The 17643-nt window shown below is 45.4% G+C and overlaps 1 protein-coding gene across 1 annotated transcript in view; it reads right to left on the reverse strand.

The window, feature by feature from the left end:
- Positions 1 to 17643, reverse strand: part of LOC115089151 (glioma pathogenesis-related protein 1-like) — a 211027-nt gene that overhangs the window by 21133 nt on the left and 172251 nt on the right. Inside the window, exon 4 of the mRNA XM_029597152.1 lies at positions 15306 to 15391. Coding sequence (XP_029453012.1) covers positions 15306 to 15391 — 86 coding nt within the window. The remainder of the gene's footprint in view (positions 1 to 15305; positions 15392 to 17643) is intronic.

Raw genomic sequence — 17643 nt, forward strand, 5'->3', positions numbered from 1 at the left:
AGAGCCAGATGGAATCTGGGCAAAGATGGACGTCGATGACGTAACAAGTCTCGGTGTCGTAGTGATCGAGTCCATCGGTGTCTTCGGTGCAACAAGGGCACCGGCATCGGTGGGCCCACCGGCATCGGTACTACTACTACTGGCATCGATGTTGGTGGCATCGGCATCGGCGGGATCGCCGGACGTGCTTGATCTTTTAGAGCCTGGATGACCGCTTGTCTGATGAGATCAGACAATTCCGGCTGTACAACTGGTGGAATCAGAGCAGTTGTAAGCGGTGGCGGAGGCTGCGACGAAGGATCCTGTGCGGAAGTCTGTGGAGGATCCGGCCTCAATGGAGGTAAAGGCCCAGGCGTCGAGGGGACCGGTATTTCCTGGACCCGTGGCCGCTTTGCCATCGATTCCTCCTGGGACGTCGATGCGGAAGATGACTGTCGACGATGTTGATGACGATGTTTCAGCTTTAGTTGGTCGGCTGACTTCATCGATACTATGGACAATGGTGAAGACGGACGATCACCGGATCCGTCCGGGCGCGGTTTTTTAAGCAAGGCTCGTTTAGTCGCTCCAGCCGGAGACGACTTCGACGATTTGGAAGGGGAAGGAATTAGTTGCAGCTAGAACAAATTTTCCATTTTTTCCTGCCTAGCCTTTCGCCCCTTTGCTGTCATCTCGGCGCATTTAGGACATGTATTTACATCATGTTTTTCACCAAGACAGAGGACGCATTCTAGATGTGGGTCGGTGATCGACATGGTTCTGTTACAAATAGGGCATTTTTTTAAGCCCGTAGCCATTTTGTTATCGACGGCCGTCGATGAATGTGAATTCGTGAGAAGAAAAAGTTTCCAAAATTGAGAAATCAAGACCGAGGTACTCACCAGTCGGTGAAAGGGAACCCTGACAGACTTCTATGAGAGAGAATAATCGGTAAAAGTATGACTTTTCAGTCAGCAAAAAGATATGAAGAAATGCAACGGCTCCTGTCCCGCGATGCCTGAAGCAGCGTGGAAAAACGAAGACTGAAGAGAGACACCTGTGGCAGAGAATATCATGGCATGCTGGGCATGCTCAGTGGCCTCACAGGGCCAGTCAAAAGTTTCTAGAAACTTTGACAGAAAGATTTCCCGCACTGGGCTCCGTCTGTGACATCACCCATATGTGAGGACTAGCATCCTGCTTGTCCTGGGATAATAGAAGTTTGGCGGGACGTGAAAACTTTACTGCACCATGCGATACTACCTGTGCGAAGCGTATGTTACCGTACCATGCAGTAATTCTAAAAATTACCCTAAACACATCCCTTTCTCTTACCACAGGTGTTATGCATGCAATACTATAGCATTTTGATAAATCTAGGGGATAGTTTGTTTTTCCCCAGAAGATAAACAGCTGAGATGTGCAATTTGTTCACTGTAGCTAATTTCCAAATCATCAGTGCTTCTTTGCAAAGTTGGTAAGAGCCTGTTCCTCCTTGTTTATTGATGTAAAACATTGCCATCGGTTTGTCCAAATTTGTACTGTTTTATTCTTCAGGCAAGATCTGAACACTCAAAACCACTGTAAATCAATCACTCATCTCTAACATATTGATGTGACGTGTTAACGTTTGCTTTGTGCACAGGCCTTGTATGCACATTGAATTAATATGCACTACCAACCCTTGGTTTGATGCATCTAGTGTCAATATTTTTTGTATTTGTAAGAGATGTATAAGTTGTCGGTAAATTATATTGTTTACTCTTGCCCACCATTTCAACGAGTTCAGAAGTCCCTTTGTTATTGTACCTTGTAATTGAGTAGTTGGACATGTGGATCTCAATAGCTTTTTTGGTACCATTGTGCATTTCTCATCTTGAGCCTGTGGAAATCTCCAAATATTAAATAGGGCTCTGGTCCTTCTCCTTACTTAGATGGAATAAATGTCACATACAAGTTTTCTACAGTAATTTTATTGTTGTGCTCACATCAAAAGAAACAATGACAGAAAGAGGTCGTGTCAGAGTTCTAATTCTGATAAGGATACACCAGATTCCTATCTTACAAAGCTAGTATGATTCATTTATTTCAGCATTTTTAGTTCAACTTGATCAGCAGCTGTTTCATTTTTGCTTTATTTAAGCAATATCTCATCCATCAGAATACCTATTTTTATTTCAAGCATAATGTAGAGATTACTTACCTGATAATCTCGTTTTCCTTAGTGTATGCAGATGGACTCAAAACAAGTGGGTATAGTGTGCTCGTGCTAGCAGTTGGAGACGGATCTGACGTCAGCACGGGTACATATACCCCCGCAGGAAGTGCAGCAATTCAGTAATCTTTCTTGCAAAAGCTTTATGGATATATGTGTAACTGACCGATCGATTAAATGAACAGGATTACCCTGACCGATTGATAGTAGCTGGAGACCGCCAGTGTTCTCAACCGGAAGGCGTCGACACCCGGCAGGGTGGATGCCCTATGATAAGAAAAACATGGCTTACCGTGAGTCGGTGAATCCCCATGTATTCCGGCAGCCGGGCGGGATGCTGAGTCCATCTGCATACACTAAGGAAAACGAGATTATCAGGTAAGTAATCTCTACATTTCCTAGCGTGTAGCAGATGGACTCAAAACAAGTGGGATGTACAAAAGCTACTCCCGGACTGGGTGGGAGGCTGCCCGAGGTCCGTTCAGGATTGCCCTTGCAAATGCTGTGTCCTCCCTGGCCTGGACGTCCAGACGGTAGAATCTGGAGAAGGTATGGATGGAGGACCACGTTGCCGCTTTACATATCTCTGCCGGCGACAGCATCCTAGTTTCTGCCCAAGAGTCCGCCTGCGCTCTGGTAGAGTGAGCCTTGACCTGTAGAGACGGTGGTTTTCCTGCCTCTACATAGGCCGCCTTGATAACTTCTTTGATCCAGCGGGCGATCGTTGCCCGTGAGGCCGCTTCCCCTTGCTTCTTCCCGCTATGAAGGACGAACAGGTGATCCGTCTTTCATACTGCTTCTGACATTTCCAGGTATCTGGACAGCAGTCTGCCGATGTCGAGATGGCGCAATATTTGACCTTCTTCCGATTTCTTCAAACCTTCCGTGGTTGGCAAGGATATGGTTTGGTTGAGGTGGAAGTGTGAGACTACTTTGGGTAAGAAGGAAGGAACTGTGCGAAGATGGATAGCATCTGGAGTGATTCTGAGAAACGGATCACGGCAGGACAGCGCTTGTAGCTCTGAGATGCGGCGAGCTGAACACACGGCCAGCAGGAATACCATCTTCAAGGTCAACAAACGGAGGGACAGGCCTCGAAGGGGTCTGAAGGCGGGTCCTGCTAGAAATTCCAAAACTAGGTTGAGGTTCCACAGGGGCACTGGCCACTTCAGTGGCGGGCGAATGTGTTTGACTCCTTTCAGGAAACGTGAAACATCTGGGTGTGTGGCAATGGTGTTGCTGTCACTCCTGGGACTGTAGCAAGACCGCGCTGCCACCTGAACCTTGATGGAGTTGAGGGACAGACCCTTCTGAAGTCCATCTTGCAGGAAATCCAAAATGATAGGGATTTTAGCGGCATGTGGATTGGTGCTGTGAGTGTCACACCAGGCTTCAAATACTCTCCAGATCCTTATATATGTTAGTGATGTGGAGAACTTGCGTGCTCGGAGGAGTGAATCTATTACCGGCCCCGAGTATCCCCTTTTCTTCAGTCTGGCCCTCTCAATGGCCAGACCGTAAGAGAGAATTGAGCTGGATCCTCGTGGAGGATGGGACCTTGCCGCAGCAGGTCCCTGTGTGGAGGCAGGGGTAGTGGATTCCCTGCCAGCAGTCTTCTCATGTCTGCGTGCCAGGGTCTTCTTGGCCAGTCCAGGGCCACTAGAAGAACTAGGCCTCTGTGCCGCTGAATCTTGTGTATAATGGCACCCAGCAGGGGCCATGGAGGAAAAGCATATAGCAGGATCCCCTGAGGCCACGGCTGTACCAGAGCGTCGATCCCGTGGGAGAGAGGATCTCATCTGCGACTGAAGTATCTGGGTACTTGAGCGTTGGACCTGTCTGCTAGTAGGTCCATGCCCGGAGTCCCCCACTGAGCCACAATCATCTGGAAAGCTGTGGGCGACAGCTGCCATTCCCCCGGGTTTAGGCTTTCTCTGCTGAGGAAGTCTGCCGTGGTGTTGTCCTTCCCGGCGATGTGGACGGCGGAGATGTCCTGGAGATTTGCTTCCGCCCAGGTCATCAGGGGGGCTATTTCTAGGGATACCTGTCAGCTTCTGGTTCCGCCCTGTCGGTTGATGTATGCCACTGTGGTGGCGTTGTCAGACATCACTCTGACCGCTCTGTTTTGAAGTCTGTGGGCAAACCGCAGGCATGCTAGCCTGACTGCCCGTGCCTCTAGTCGGTTGATGTTCCACCCAGACTCTTCTCTGTTCCACCGCCCTTGGGCGGTGAGTTCTTCTCAGTGTGCTCCCCATCCGTTCAGGCTGGCATCTGTAGTGAGCAGGGTCCAGGTTGGGGAGGACATTCTTGACCCCCGGCTCATGTGGCCGGGCTGCAACCACCACCGTAGCTGATACCGCACTCTGGCTGGTAGAGGTAGGTGTACGGTGTAGTTCTGTGATCGTGGGCTCCACCGAGATAGGAGAGCGCATTGTAATGGTCTCATATGAGCCCGCGTCCATGGTATCACCTCCAGAGCGGATGCCATAAGGCAGAGGACCTGTAGGTAATCCCAAGCTGTGGGCCGGGTGGCGCTCAGCAGGGCCTGCAGACGATTCCGGAGCTTTGCTCTCCTCTTGGCGGTCAGACTGACCTTGTCTTCCTGGGTGTCGAATCGGACTCCTAGGTATTCCAGCGACTGAGAAGGCTGTAGGGAACTCTTCTTTATGTTGACTACCCATCCTAGGCTTTCCAGAAGAGCTATAACTCTGTTGGTTGCCCGGTGGCTCTCCTCCGGTGATTTTGCCCTGATCAGCCAATCGTCTAGGTAGGGATGGACGAGAATTCTTTCCTTTCTGAGTGCTGCCACCACTACTACTATGACCTTGGTAAAGATCCGCGGCGCGGTGGCTAACCCGAAGGGTAAAGCTTGGAATTGGAAGTGCTGATTCAGGACTTTGAAGCGTAAATAGCGCTGGTGATCCCGATGGATTGGGATATGCAAATAGGCTTCTGACAGATCTAGGGAGGTGAGAAACTCCCCTGGCTGTACTGCATTCTTGACAGATCGTAGAGTTTCCATGCGAAAGCTGGGGACCCGTAGATGTCGGTTGACTGACTTGAGGTCCAGGACGGCCCTGAAAGTGCCCTCCTTCTTGGGTACTATGAAATAAATGGAATAATGCCCAGAATTTATCTCCTCTGCAGGCACTGGGATTATGGCTTTTAGTGCCAGGAGCCTCTGTAAGGTAACTTCTAGTGCCGTCTTCTTGAGAGGCGAACAAGGAGATTCCACAAACTTGTCCAGCGGGAGCCGAAGAAAATCCAGGTAATATCCTTCTCGGATGATGGCGAGGACCCACTGGTCCGAAGTAATCTCGACCCACCTGCGGTAGAAGAGGGTTAGCCTGCCCCCTATGGCTGCTACCCCCGGATGGGTCGGCTGATGTCATTGTGGGTTGCGGCCGGGACCAGAACCCGAGCCGGTTCTCCTCTTGTTGTGCTTAGCCCGAAAGGGCTGGTTCCTGGCCTGAGAACGAGGTGCTTGATAGCGAGCCCTGTAAGGGTTGAAGCGCTGAGAGTTTCTGCCTCTGGATGGTCTAGAAAACGAACGCTGGCTCCTCCTCGACCTGTCTTCTGATAGATGGGGTAATGGAGAGGCACCCCATTTATTAGCCCATTTCTCGAGATCGGTGCCGAACAGTAGGGATCCTTTAAAGGGCATTCTTGTGAGGTGCGTCTTGGAGGAAGAGTCGGCAGCCCAATTGCGTAGCCAGAGCTGTCTCCTGGCTGCCACTGAGGATGACACTCCCTTGGCTGCCATAAGGACGAGGTCGGAGGCTGCGTCAGTGAGAAATGCGAGAGCTGATTCCATGTCTTCTCCCGGGGTGTTGTTTCTAGCCTGCGATAAACAGGAACGCGTCACCACGGTGCAGCAGGTCGCAATTCGTAGGGACATGGCTGCTACCTCAAAGGCTTCCTTCAGAATGGTGTCCATGCGCCGGTCATGTGTATCCTTGAGGGCCGCTCCCCCCTCAACCGGAATGGTGGTGCGCTTCACAATTGCATTAACTATGGCGTCTACCTTGGGGCACGCCAGCAGCTCCTTGGACGCCGGGTCCAGAGGGTACATGCCCAACAAGGCCCGACCCCCTTTGAATGAGGCCTCCGGTGCAGTCCATTCCAGATCTATTAGCTGCTGTGCTGCTTGTAGGAGGGGAAAATGGTGAGCCGTTTGGCGTAGGCCCTCTAACACGGGGTTCATGTTAGGGTCCCCTGGGGTGTCCTGGCCCAGAATAGCCAGTTCTGATAGGCATTGTGAGACCAGGCCTGGAAGATCCTCTTTCCGAAAGAAGCGTCTCATGGTCTGATATGGTTCTATCTCCGAGGGGAGTTCTCCCTCCTCGGGGGGCTCTTCATCTTCCTCGGAGCAATCCGAATCCCCATAAGTGGGGCTTCCGGGTGCCGAGTGGCCGTGCCTAGGTCTCGAGGATCTAGGGGCCGGATCATCCGGAACAGAAAGACCCCTTCGAGGAGCAGACTGCATCTGGACAAAGGCATGGATCCCCTTGAATAATTCCACCCAGGAGAGAGAAGCCGGATCTGGCCTTAGGGGCACCAGGTCTCTCGGGTTCCCTGGCTGCTCCCCGCGGCCTGCTATGTCCGGAGTGTTCCCTGAGGAATCGCTGGGCTGGGACCGGTCCTGTCCTGGAACTCCCATGGCCTCCTCACATTGGGCACATAGTGAGTCTGCTTCCTCGCTCTGAGTGGCTCTGAGGTTGCATGCTGAGCAGAGGCTTAGAGCTCTTATGCCTGATTCTGGAGGTGCCGGCTCTGCGGATGTATGGGCTCTCTTATGATCCATGCGCTTTGCAATATGTATCGCCTACTAATATGCGCTTATCTTATGAGTGTGCGCTTATCAACCTGCGCTTAGCTGTATGCGCCTATGAACGGGCGTCTTATAAACGTGCGCCTACCAACAGGTGTCTTATGAGCGTGAGCCTATGAACGTGCACTTACCAACGGCGTCTTATGAACGTGCGCCAATCAATGGCATCTCATGAACGTGCGCCTATAACGTGCGCCTATCAACAGCGTCTTATGAACGTGCGCCTATAACGTGCGCCTATCAATGGCGTCATATGAACGTGCGCCTATAACATGCGCCTATCAACGGCGTCTTATGAGCGTGCACCTATAACGTGCGCCTACCAACGGCATCTTATGAACGTGCGCCTATGGACGTGCGCCTACCAACGGCGTCTTATGAATGTGCGCCTATAAATGCGCGCCTATGGACGTGCGCCTATGCTATAGGCGTGCGCCTAGCCAGCTTGCGCCTATCCGCGTGCGCTTAGCGACGTGCGTCTAGGTAGCGAAGGCGAGTAGGCAGGTACAATGGCGACCTCCTCGGCGGGCTGCCACGAAGGCAGGCCCCGCGATTCCTCACTTCCTCGAAGACCACAGTAAAGATGTATGCCTTACCTTGTCTTCGGCGCTTCCCGGCTGCGACCTGGGCGGTCTCCGGCTGCGGGGGGAGAGGGTGAGTACCTTCACCGCCGCGCTCGAGAAAGTGCACCCGCTGCCTCTAGGCCGCGCCCGAACTCGTCTCGCTCAGGGGTCAAGTCCTCACCGGGACCGAGGCTGCCTCTACGCCGCGCCCAAGCCCTTCTCACTTGGGGGCTAGGTCCCTGCCGCGAGTCGGCCACTGGACCGAGGCTCCTACCTCCGAGGGATCACGGAAGTCAGCTCAGGAAACTCGACTGGGTGAGGGACCGAATTGTATCACCACAGGAGTGCGGGGCTCGTCTTCAGTAGGTTTTCTTCTAGGAATTTAGTTGTTTAAAATTTGGAAACACGCTCAGCGAGCGTGAGGTAGCTCCAAACTGCTTTGGAGACGGAAATTACTGAATTGCTACACTTCCTGTGGGGGTATATGTACCCGTGCTGACGTCAGATCCGTCTCCAACTGCTAGCATGAGCACACTATACCCACTTGTTTTGAGTCCATCTGCTACACGCTAGGAAATATTATCTTAAATGTTCAATCTTATTATGACATCAATCAAACCTTTTCCCATATATTTAACTGCAGAACTAATTGCTTCAGATGTATATTTAGAAATAAAAGAAGAATAAAATAGCAAAAACATTCAAGGATCTCTCTTTAAGTGTCAATAGTATTCATCACTATGACTCCTGTGTTTATGCTTCCACAGCGTTAATTTCCAACAACAAATACTTCTCCCAAGGCTTGCTTTACTGAGCATCATCATCAGCCCTCTGTTGTCTGACTATCCAGCTTCTCCAAATTTTTCAAAACTTTCTGGGCCTCATCAGCGGATGTACATATATGCGTTGCTCCTTCATACCATACCCTTAATTTAGCCAGGTATATAAGAGCAAACTTAATTTTATGCTTTACCAAGGAGCTGCATGTAGTGGAGAATTCCTTCCATTTGAGCGACAGCTACTGAATAGTCTTGAAAAGTTAGAGTATTAGATGACCGATATTCCACTTTCTGAATTGTTAAATTTTCACAGAATTTCTGTTGTATGGGCATAATTTAAAATCTTCGCAATGACAACTCTCGGTTTTGATCTATTGTCTATGTGTGGTCCCAGCCAGTGTGCTCTTTCCACTATCAAAGCACCCCACTATGCCTCAAACTATCGTTGTGGCCAGGCCTCTCTCTGGTAAGACTTCGGTAAGCCCTACAAATCTTAAATTACTTCTTTTAGACCTATTTTCAAGGTCCTCTAGTTTTAAATCTTTCTCTTACAGCGATTTCTCTAGCACATGTACTTTGCCTTGCAGTGCTAATTTTTCATCCTCGTTATGGCCAATCAACACCTCCACAGTGTCTATCCGACTGTTAAACGAGTCAGTTGAATTGCTCAGTCCTTGAATTTGTCCCAAAATGTTTTCAAATTTCTGTCAGCACCAATCTGTTTTTTCATTCAGGCCACATATCTGGCTCTTCCCGCATGTCCGCCATCTTGTTGTCTTGCGATTTAGCTTTTTCTTTCTCCTTTTTCTGTGGCCGGGTAGTCATTGCACCCCTGTTTCACCACAAAGATGACTTTCTGAAGACTCCCATTTTGTTATATTTTGTCTGTTTGCCAGCGGGGTCCGTGGATGCAGCGTTATATTAAAGCAAATGAGAATGGCACCCAGAGCACAGCAATCAGACATCTGTTGGCTTCACCGCATCATGTGACCACTGTATTAATTTTTTTAAGTAGGAGGTTTAATCCTCCTGCTGTGGCAATGATCATAATATAATTGTATTTCTATAGGGGGTTGGATGGCAGAGCGTTAAACCCCATATTATATAGGTTCTCAATCTCAACCATAAAGAACTGTCCTTAGCTTACAGAGCAGTTCCTGTGCTTGGATCTTAACATACAAAGCCAAAAAGAAAGTGCTCTCTTGCAATCATTTATAAGGCTAATATCTGGGTAATTTTTAGCTCTCTCACATCTAGGTCCTAAGAAAGGATTATACAACATAGTATGTGTGGGAACATCAGAAATGTTATTGTAACATACCTCTAGGAACTAGGGCAGAGAAATGTTGAATCATCATTGTGACATGAAAAGACTGACAATAGAGTGCTGTCTCTTTAAGAGCTGGGGGGGGGGGGGCGGGGGAAGGAGATTCAAAATTGGATTGTATTGAGCATTTGCAACAGATCACTGCTACAGTCTGAACAGAGTTTCTGCCCTGCTCTGAACTAATAAATATTATCTGTGCTGATAAGGTCCAGCTATAACCATTCTACGTCCTTTCTCTAACTGACTTTCAATTGCCTCTAATTAACATCCAACACTTCATATTGCTCATTCTATTCTGTCTTACCATCTTTACAGCTTCCTTTAGAAATCCTTCAACACTCTCTACCATACAATCAGATCAATATGCTACCTGGATTCCCAATCCCCATACATCACCACTTTTTCAATAGTTCACACTTTATTCCAATCATCAGGAAACAACGTAAACCTCAAACTAAACCTCTCCCACAACATTACAACCATCAGCAAAGGCTAATCCCAATTATGACCACACCACTCACACAATTCCTAGGCCTCTCTCTTCTATCTTTAACTCTATTCAATTCACAGTCGCTTTTGAAAAAAACACACATCTTAAATGACTACCTCACTGAAGCAAACCCAGACATCTGTGCAATCACAGAAACCTGGTTGAAATCTTCGGATTTAGTGCTATTAAACCAATTACCTACTCAGCTATATGATTTGTTCTCCATCCCTAGACCCAAAAGAAGAGGAGGAGGTCTGCTCCTGACAGCCAAGAAAGGTCTTAGATTAACATTACATCATTCATATACCACATTAAACATAGAGCTCTCTGTCTTCAAATCTGATCATTTACAAATTGGCCTAATCTATGCTCCTCCAGGAACTTTAGACTCGGACCCTTCACCTGTCATTGAATTCACTGCTAAATATTTCAACCCAGACATACCCGCCATTTTATTGGGAGACTTCAACTTACATGTTGATGCTTCCCCACAATCCCCAAACTGCGTTACACTACTATCGGCTCTCAGCTATATGGGATTTACACAAATTATAAAAAACCCTACACACAAAGCAGGTCACACTCTGGACCTTATTTTCATTAATCAGTGCATCTCGCTCCCATCTACAATCTCATGCTCTCCTGTTCCTTGGACAGATCATCATATCATCAACACGACCCTCAAGCTTTCAGAACACCCTCCTATTTCGTTTCCAAAAACCACTATTCAATACAGGAAACCTTGTTCTACAGATCTTCTCATCAACCAGCTCTCTAATGAATTTTCTCAACTCGATCTTTCTAATGCAACTACAGCCACCACTTCATGGTGCAACATCACCAAAAAGATTGCAGACATAACCTGCCCTTCCTTCACAAAAGTAATACAACCCTCGCCAGACAACAGGAAACCCTGGTTCTCCTCAGGATTGAAGCTGCTTAAACAAGAGCTAAGAAATAAAGAACATACATGGAGGAAAAACCCATCTCCCACTACATTAGCTACGTACAAAACCTCCCTCAATGCCTACAGGATCACCATTCTTAGAACCAAGAGAGATTTCTTCTCAAAAAAAATACATCATTTCATTTTTGATTCAAAAGCTCTATTCTCCTATGTTTCAGCCCTCACTAAACCATCCCCTCCTACTCTCCCGGATGATCAAGCGTTCAACAAAGCCTCTGAATTAGCTGACTATTTCAAGGAAAAAATTGATAAATTGATTGGCCCCTTCTCATCATCTAGTTCCTCTCCCCCACTCCCGCTCTCTACCCCACCTCAATTAAATACGACTTTGGAATCTTTTGAGACTACATCAGCTCTTGAGATAGAAAACATTCTCAAGAAAATGAAACCGTCCTCTCATCCATTAGACACAATTCCAACCAACCTCCTCATTGCAATAAGGAACACCATTGCAAAGCCAATTGCAGACATCATTAATTGTTCTCTGTCCCAAGGTCTAGTTCCTGACCAACTTAAACTAGCTATCCTCAAACCTTTATTAAAAAAACCGAACCTTCCAACCACAGATCCAGCCAACTTCCACCCAATAGCCAATTTGCCAATGATCGCCAAACTTATGGAAAAGATAGTCAATAAACAGCTATCCGAGTACCTGGAAGAAAACTCTATTCTTGCACCATCCCAATACGGCTTTCGTAAATCATTGAGTAAGGAATCCCTACTTATCTCCCTTACTGACACTATTCTGGCTAATATGGACAAAAAACAACCACATTTCCTGATACTTTTAGATCTCTCTGCGGCCTTTGACACTGTCAACCACTCATCTCTATTAACAGGTCTGGCAGACATAGGCATTAAGGGTACAGTGCTTAGCTGGTTCAAGTCCTTCCTGGCAAATAGACAATTTAAGGTAAAAATTAACAATAAAGAATCTCATCCGGTCCCATCCAACCAGGGGGTCCCTCAAGGTTCCTCACTCTCCCCAACCCTTTTTAATATTTACCTCTTACCTCTCTGTCAACTACTTTCTAAACTAAATCTAACCCATTACCTTTACGCGGATGACATCCAAATACTCATCCCAATCACCGAATCTATACACAAAACCCTGATTCATTGGAACAATTGTTTGCAACAAATCAATCATCTTCTTGCTAGTCTTAATCTTATTCTTAACAACAACAAAACTGAGATCCTAATTATCAATCAGGACATAAACAACAAGTTGCTAAACCCAGCTAACCCACTCACTGCAACCATTCCTTTACTAAATAATTCACCACAGGTACGAGACCTAGGAGTCATTCTAGACGATCAGCTTAACCTTAAAAAATTTGTTAGCACCACCACTAAAGACTGTTTCTACAAGCTACAAGTCCTGAGAAAGCTGAAACCTCTCCTTCATTTCAATGATTTCCGGTTGGTTCTTCAAGCCATTATACTATCAAAAATTGACTATTGCAATTCGCTTCTCTTCGGCCTCCCAATCTCATCCCTCAAACCCCTCCAAATGTTACAAAACTCTGCAGCTAGAATTCTTACAAATACGAATAAAAGAGATCACATCACCCCCATTCTCAAACTCCTCCATTGGCTTCCAATTAAGCAAAGGATTCTTTATAAAGTGCTCACAGTAATTCACAAATCAATTCACAATATATCCCCACTTCAGTTAAGCACCCAACTACGTCATCACTCTTCAGCTAGACCCATCAGAGGAGCTTACAAAGGCACTCTACATGTTCCCTCAACAAAATCCTCGCTCCAGAAACGTACCATATCTACTGCTGGCCCCATTCAATGGAACGCGCTCCCGCCAGATATCCGTCTAGAGATCTGCCACTCCACATTCAAAAAGAAACTGAAAACCTGGCTCTTTAAACAAGCCTTTACAGGACCATAAGCACTTTTTTCCCCTTCAACCAGCAAGAGTTCCTCATCATATCATTCTCCAGGATCTACTTGACTCTATATCCATTCTCTTGCTGCAGGTCTTACATGACATCTACTGTTTTGCTTTTATGTTTTTTTTTGTTGTTGTTGTTTTTTTGTTTTTATTTATACTGCTCTATGAGTTTTGTTAGCTAATCTGTTTACATTACAATGTATATTTTGATCTAGTTTACCCTTTTCCAAGTTCCACAACCTTGTTCTATGTAATGCCTATTGGCAAAAATTTATGTTCAGTTTCAATGTAAACCGATGTGATTTGTATTTCATACAGGAACACCGGTATATAAAAATCTAAAAATAAATAAATAAATAAATAAATAAGGTTCTCTTTTCTGAAGCCCTGCTATGGACGACTTGGGAGTAATTGAACTGTGCCCTGTCAGGATTTGAAGCTTTTCTTTCGGATAGAGGCTGCTGTATTGTGGATTTGACAGTTGAAGCAAAGAGCAGTACTGACGCCATCTTCAGCTCTAAATTCAAATGGACACACAGTAGGGTACAATCTGGAACTTTGCTTGTTTAGAGACTGCTTAAGGTCGGGTGCTATTATCACATGCTGATTCTGGTTGAAATACTTAACATGAGTTTATGACAAAGTTGAGTTTTCTCTTGTACTATATACATGTGTTTATATGAAAAATGCAGATGCTTAGGAAGTGAACAGATTTATTTCAGTCATTCATCCCAGTAAAGATAAAACTGTTACCCACTGAAGAGCGTGTGGATTCATTTCTGATACTGGGCTGGGAATCAAAGTGCAGGTTTCAGACACAAGGAGTCATAAAGAAATTTGAACTTCAAGGGTTACATTATGATCTACATTTAAAAGGTGATAAGAACAATAATGTGAAGCATGATATAGGTTTATGGTTTTCATAATGTATACAAACTTTTGAGTATAGTTTTGTGTGGGTCGTCTTTTTTATTATGCAGTTGTGTACTTCCAGGGTCACTGCTCTGTGGAAGAACCACAGCTTGTTTATGCTACTTCTCACATATGACTCAACACTTAAGGGAGTGATACAACACCAAGTAGGAGCCCTGACGAATGAGATGCATTATGAGTGATCATGATAAAGCAGAAGGAAGACTCACTAGCATTATGCTAATATTGTAATTTAAACAAAGGAAAAATGATGAGCAGCTTACTTATGTTTAATTTGTATTGCCATTTTGTAGGTCATACGGACATACAAGTAGGTGACTCTGATAGGGAAGCTCTGCAAGAGTGTGAGGTCACTGAAAATAGCATGATTGATGAAGGTCTTCCTATGATCTTCCAATTAGTTGTATCACTATATTCAGACCTCATCTGCTATACAACTTGTTCCTTGCAAAGCTTTAACCTTGTTCCTCTTCTAGGCAGGCAAAGCCAGGGTTAGAGATATGTGTTCAAAAGGAGCAGTCACCTTATCTCAAAACTACTGCTGTATGCTTTTCTAACATTTTAGAAACTATTGAAAATATCTAATATAAACAGTTGCTTAATTTTTCTCTCACTCCATAAATTTTAACCAACTTCTTGACCAGATTGGAAGCTGCAACTTTAAACAGTATTGATTCATGTATTTAAACTATGAGGGAAAGCCCCAAAAACAAAACATTTTTTATTTCAGTGTTGAGAATCAGACCATATTTTCAAGCTTTTGTTCAACTGAAGTAGATGAAATTAAATGTCAGGGGTTTTGAAGGATGAGCATTCAGAATTTTAAATCATATGTTCACATTTTTTAAAAACTGGATTATTTAAAACATGAGGATCAGCACAGCTTTAACCCTGTGATAAAATTAATTTTTCTTGAACCCTGACCACCTCCAACTACATCAAACAAAGCAGAAAATCAGATATAAGCATAGAAATAAGTATGTATGTTATGCATGGATATGTCTGGTATTGCTTACTGGAGGCATGACTATCCATTCTGTATTCCCCTTTAGGAAAGGGAGTAAATAATCTCAGACTAAAGAAGAATTAATGTGCAGTCAGTTCTTGCATATGTCTAGTAGCGCTATAGAAATAAGAAGTAGAAGAAGCAGTAGAAGTAGTAGTAGTTTACGCAGTTGTACAATTCCATATATACTCAAGATGCTGAAGGCCATTTGCCTTGCTCTTCCCCAATGCACCCCTGAAGCATATACATATCCTGTAATTGTACGACCACATAGCATGCTTACAGTGTTCTTAGTTTTAAACTTACTGCATAAATTATTCTCACATCGATCATTTGGACACTGGCTGCAAGGTGCTCCATCTTTATAAGGCTTTACACCTCTGAAATTACCACTGCAAAATGCAAAAATATTTTTCCATTAGATGGGAGTCATTTTCTAAAATGTAAATAAATCTGAAGCCTGATTCAAATAACTGAACTGGAGATTCAAAAGAAATTTGGAAAGGAGGCAGCACCACCCCAAGAAACAAGATTCAATCTTGTGACACAGGAACCAAATACAGGTTATTCATCTACATTTCAGTTATGTGGCTCTGTCAGTACTAGCAAACAGAAACGCGATCAGTGTAAGACAAAACCCAAATACCCAACCCATCTGCTCCCCTAGCTTTTCTTTACATTATAACCTGGGGACTTGTTTGGGATCTCTCAGGTTATAATTGCGGGATCTCTCAGGTTATACACTGCGGATAAAATCTGCCCACTCAAAACAATAAATGTGAACCCCGCCCGCAGCAACAAAAAAGCATGGTTCACACCTGAACTTAACTCAAAAACAACCTGAGAATAAAGGAAAGAAAATGGAGAAAGCACCCCTCCCCCTCCTTGTCTTACCTCATACAAGACATCCATGCATGAATACAGGATCAACATCCTAAAAATGAAGCGCGACTTCCACGCACTTAAAATACACGATTATCTGTACAATGCCAAGGCCCTTTTCTCTCTGATATCCAACCTAACTGAGCCAACCCCACACACACAATCCCACCCTAGACACCAAAAACAAGTGTGACAACCGAGCCTCCTTCTTCCACAACAAAGTATCCAAACTGACAGCTAATTTTCCCTGGACTTGTCCTTCACCTTGCCACCCCTCTCCAACAACACAGTCTGCCTTGATCACCTTGAAACTACATCATCATGTGAAATTAAATCACTATTAAGGAAAATCATCCCCTCCTCACACACCCACATCCCATCCAAAATGCTACGAACCATCCCTGAAACTATAGCCACAACCTTAGCCGAAATCATCAACTGCTCCATCACCCATGGTGATGTCCCATCCGCCCTCAAGCTAGCGATTGTGAAACCAATCCTAAAAATCCTAACCTTGACCCGTCAGAACCATCGCCCAATCTCAAATTTACCACTACTAGCTAAAATCATTGAAAAGGTAGTCAATCTCCGCTTCACTGAATACTTAGACACACACAACATTCTATCCCCATCCCAGTTCGGATTCTGAAAGTTTTTCAACACTGAAACACTCCTAATATCTCTCACAGACACTTTATTCAAAGGCATGGATAAAGGGCAAGCATACATCCTAGCTATGCTTGACATCTCCTCTACCTTCGACACTGTCAACCACAAAATCCTACTAAATCAACTCACGAACATAGGTATAACTGGTACTGCCCACTGCTGGCTTAAATCTTACCTGGAAAACAGACACTTCAAAGTCAAACTTAGCAACAACGAATCTGACCCCATCAAACTTACCCGAGGTGTACGCCATGGCTCTGCCCTCTCCAACCCTCTTCAATATCTACCTGCTACCCCTCTGCCACCTCTTAACTAATCTAGGCATCGTCCATTTCATCTATGCGGACGATGTTCAAATTAACATTCCCATCACCAACTCACTATCCAGAGCCCTAAAAACCTGGAACAATTGCATCAACTCTATCAACCAACTCCTTACTAACCTCAACCTGGCACTCAACACCACCAAAACTGAACTCCTCATAATCTCTCACAATCAGCCCTCACTTAATCACATACTATCGAGCACCGCAGCCCTCTCGGTCCCCTTCCCACAACCCGTACGCAACCTGGGTGTCAACACTGACAACCAATTAAACCTAAAAACCTACATAAAATCCACCTTAAAGGAATGCTACTTTAAACTGCATGTATTAAAGAAAATTAGACCCCTCCTACACACACGATTTCCACACTGTCCTACAAACCCTAATCTTCGCTAAAATTGACTACTGTAACTCCCTCCTCATAGGCCTCCCCTCCTCCACCATCAAACCCCTCCAATTATTACAGAATTCCACTGCTAGAATGCTAACCAACACTCGTAGAAAAGAGCACATCACACCCATCCTCAGAGACCTCCACTGGCTCCCGATCTCCTCTAGAATCCTAAACCCTCTACCTTATACATAAAACATTACACAACCAAAACATCACCTGGCTAAACAAGGCATTCCTCTTCAACTCTTCTAACACACCAACCAGATCTGCCTATAAAGGAACCCTTCACATTCCCTCTCCCAAATCCACACAATGGACCTCCACTAGAGACAGAACACTCTCAATAGCAGGACCCATCAACTGGAACTCAATG

This window comes from Rhinatrema bivittatum, chromosome 4 (genome assembly GCF_901001135.1).
Source record: "Rhinatrema bivittatum chromosome 4, aRhiBiv1.1, whole genome shotgun sequence".
NCBI lineage: Eukaryota > Metazoa > Chordata > Amphibia > Gymnophiona > Rhinatrematidae > Rhinatrema > Rhinatrema bivittatum.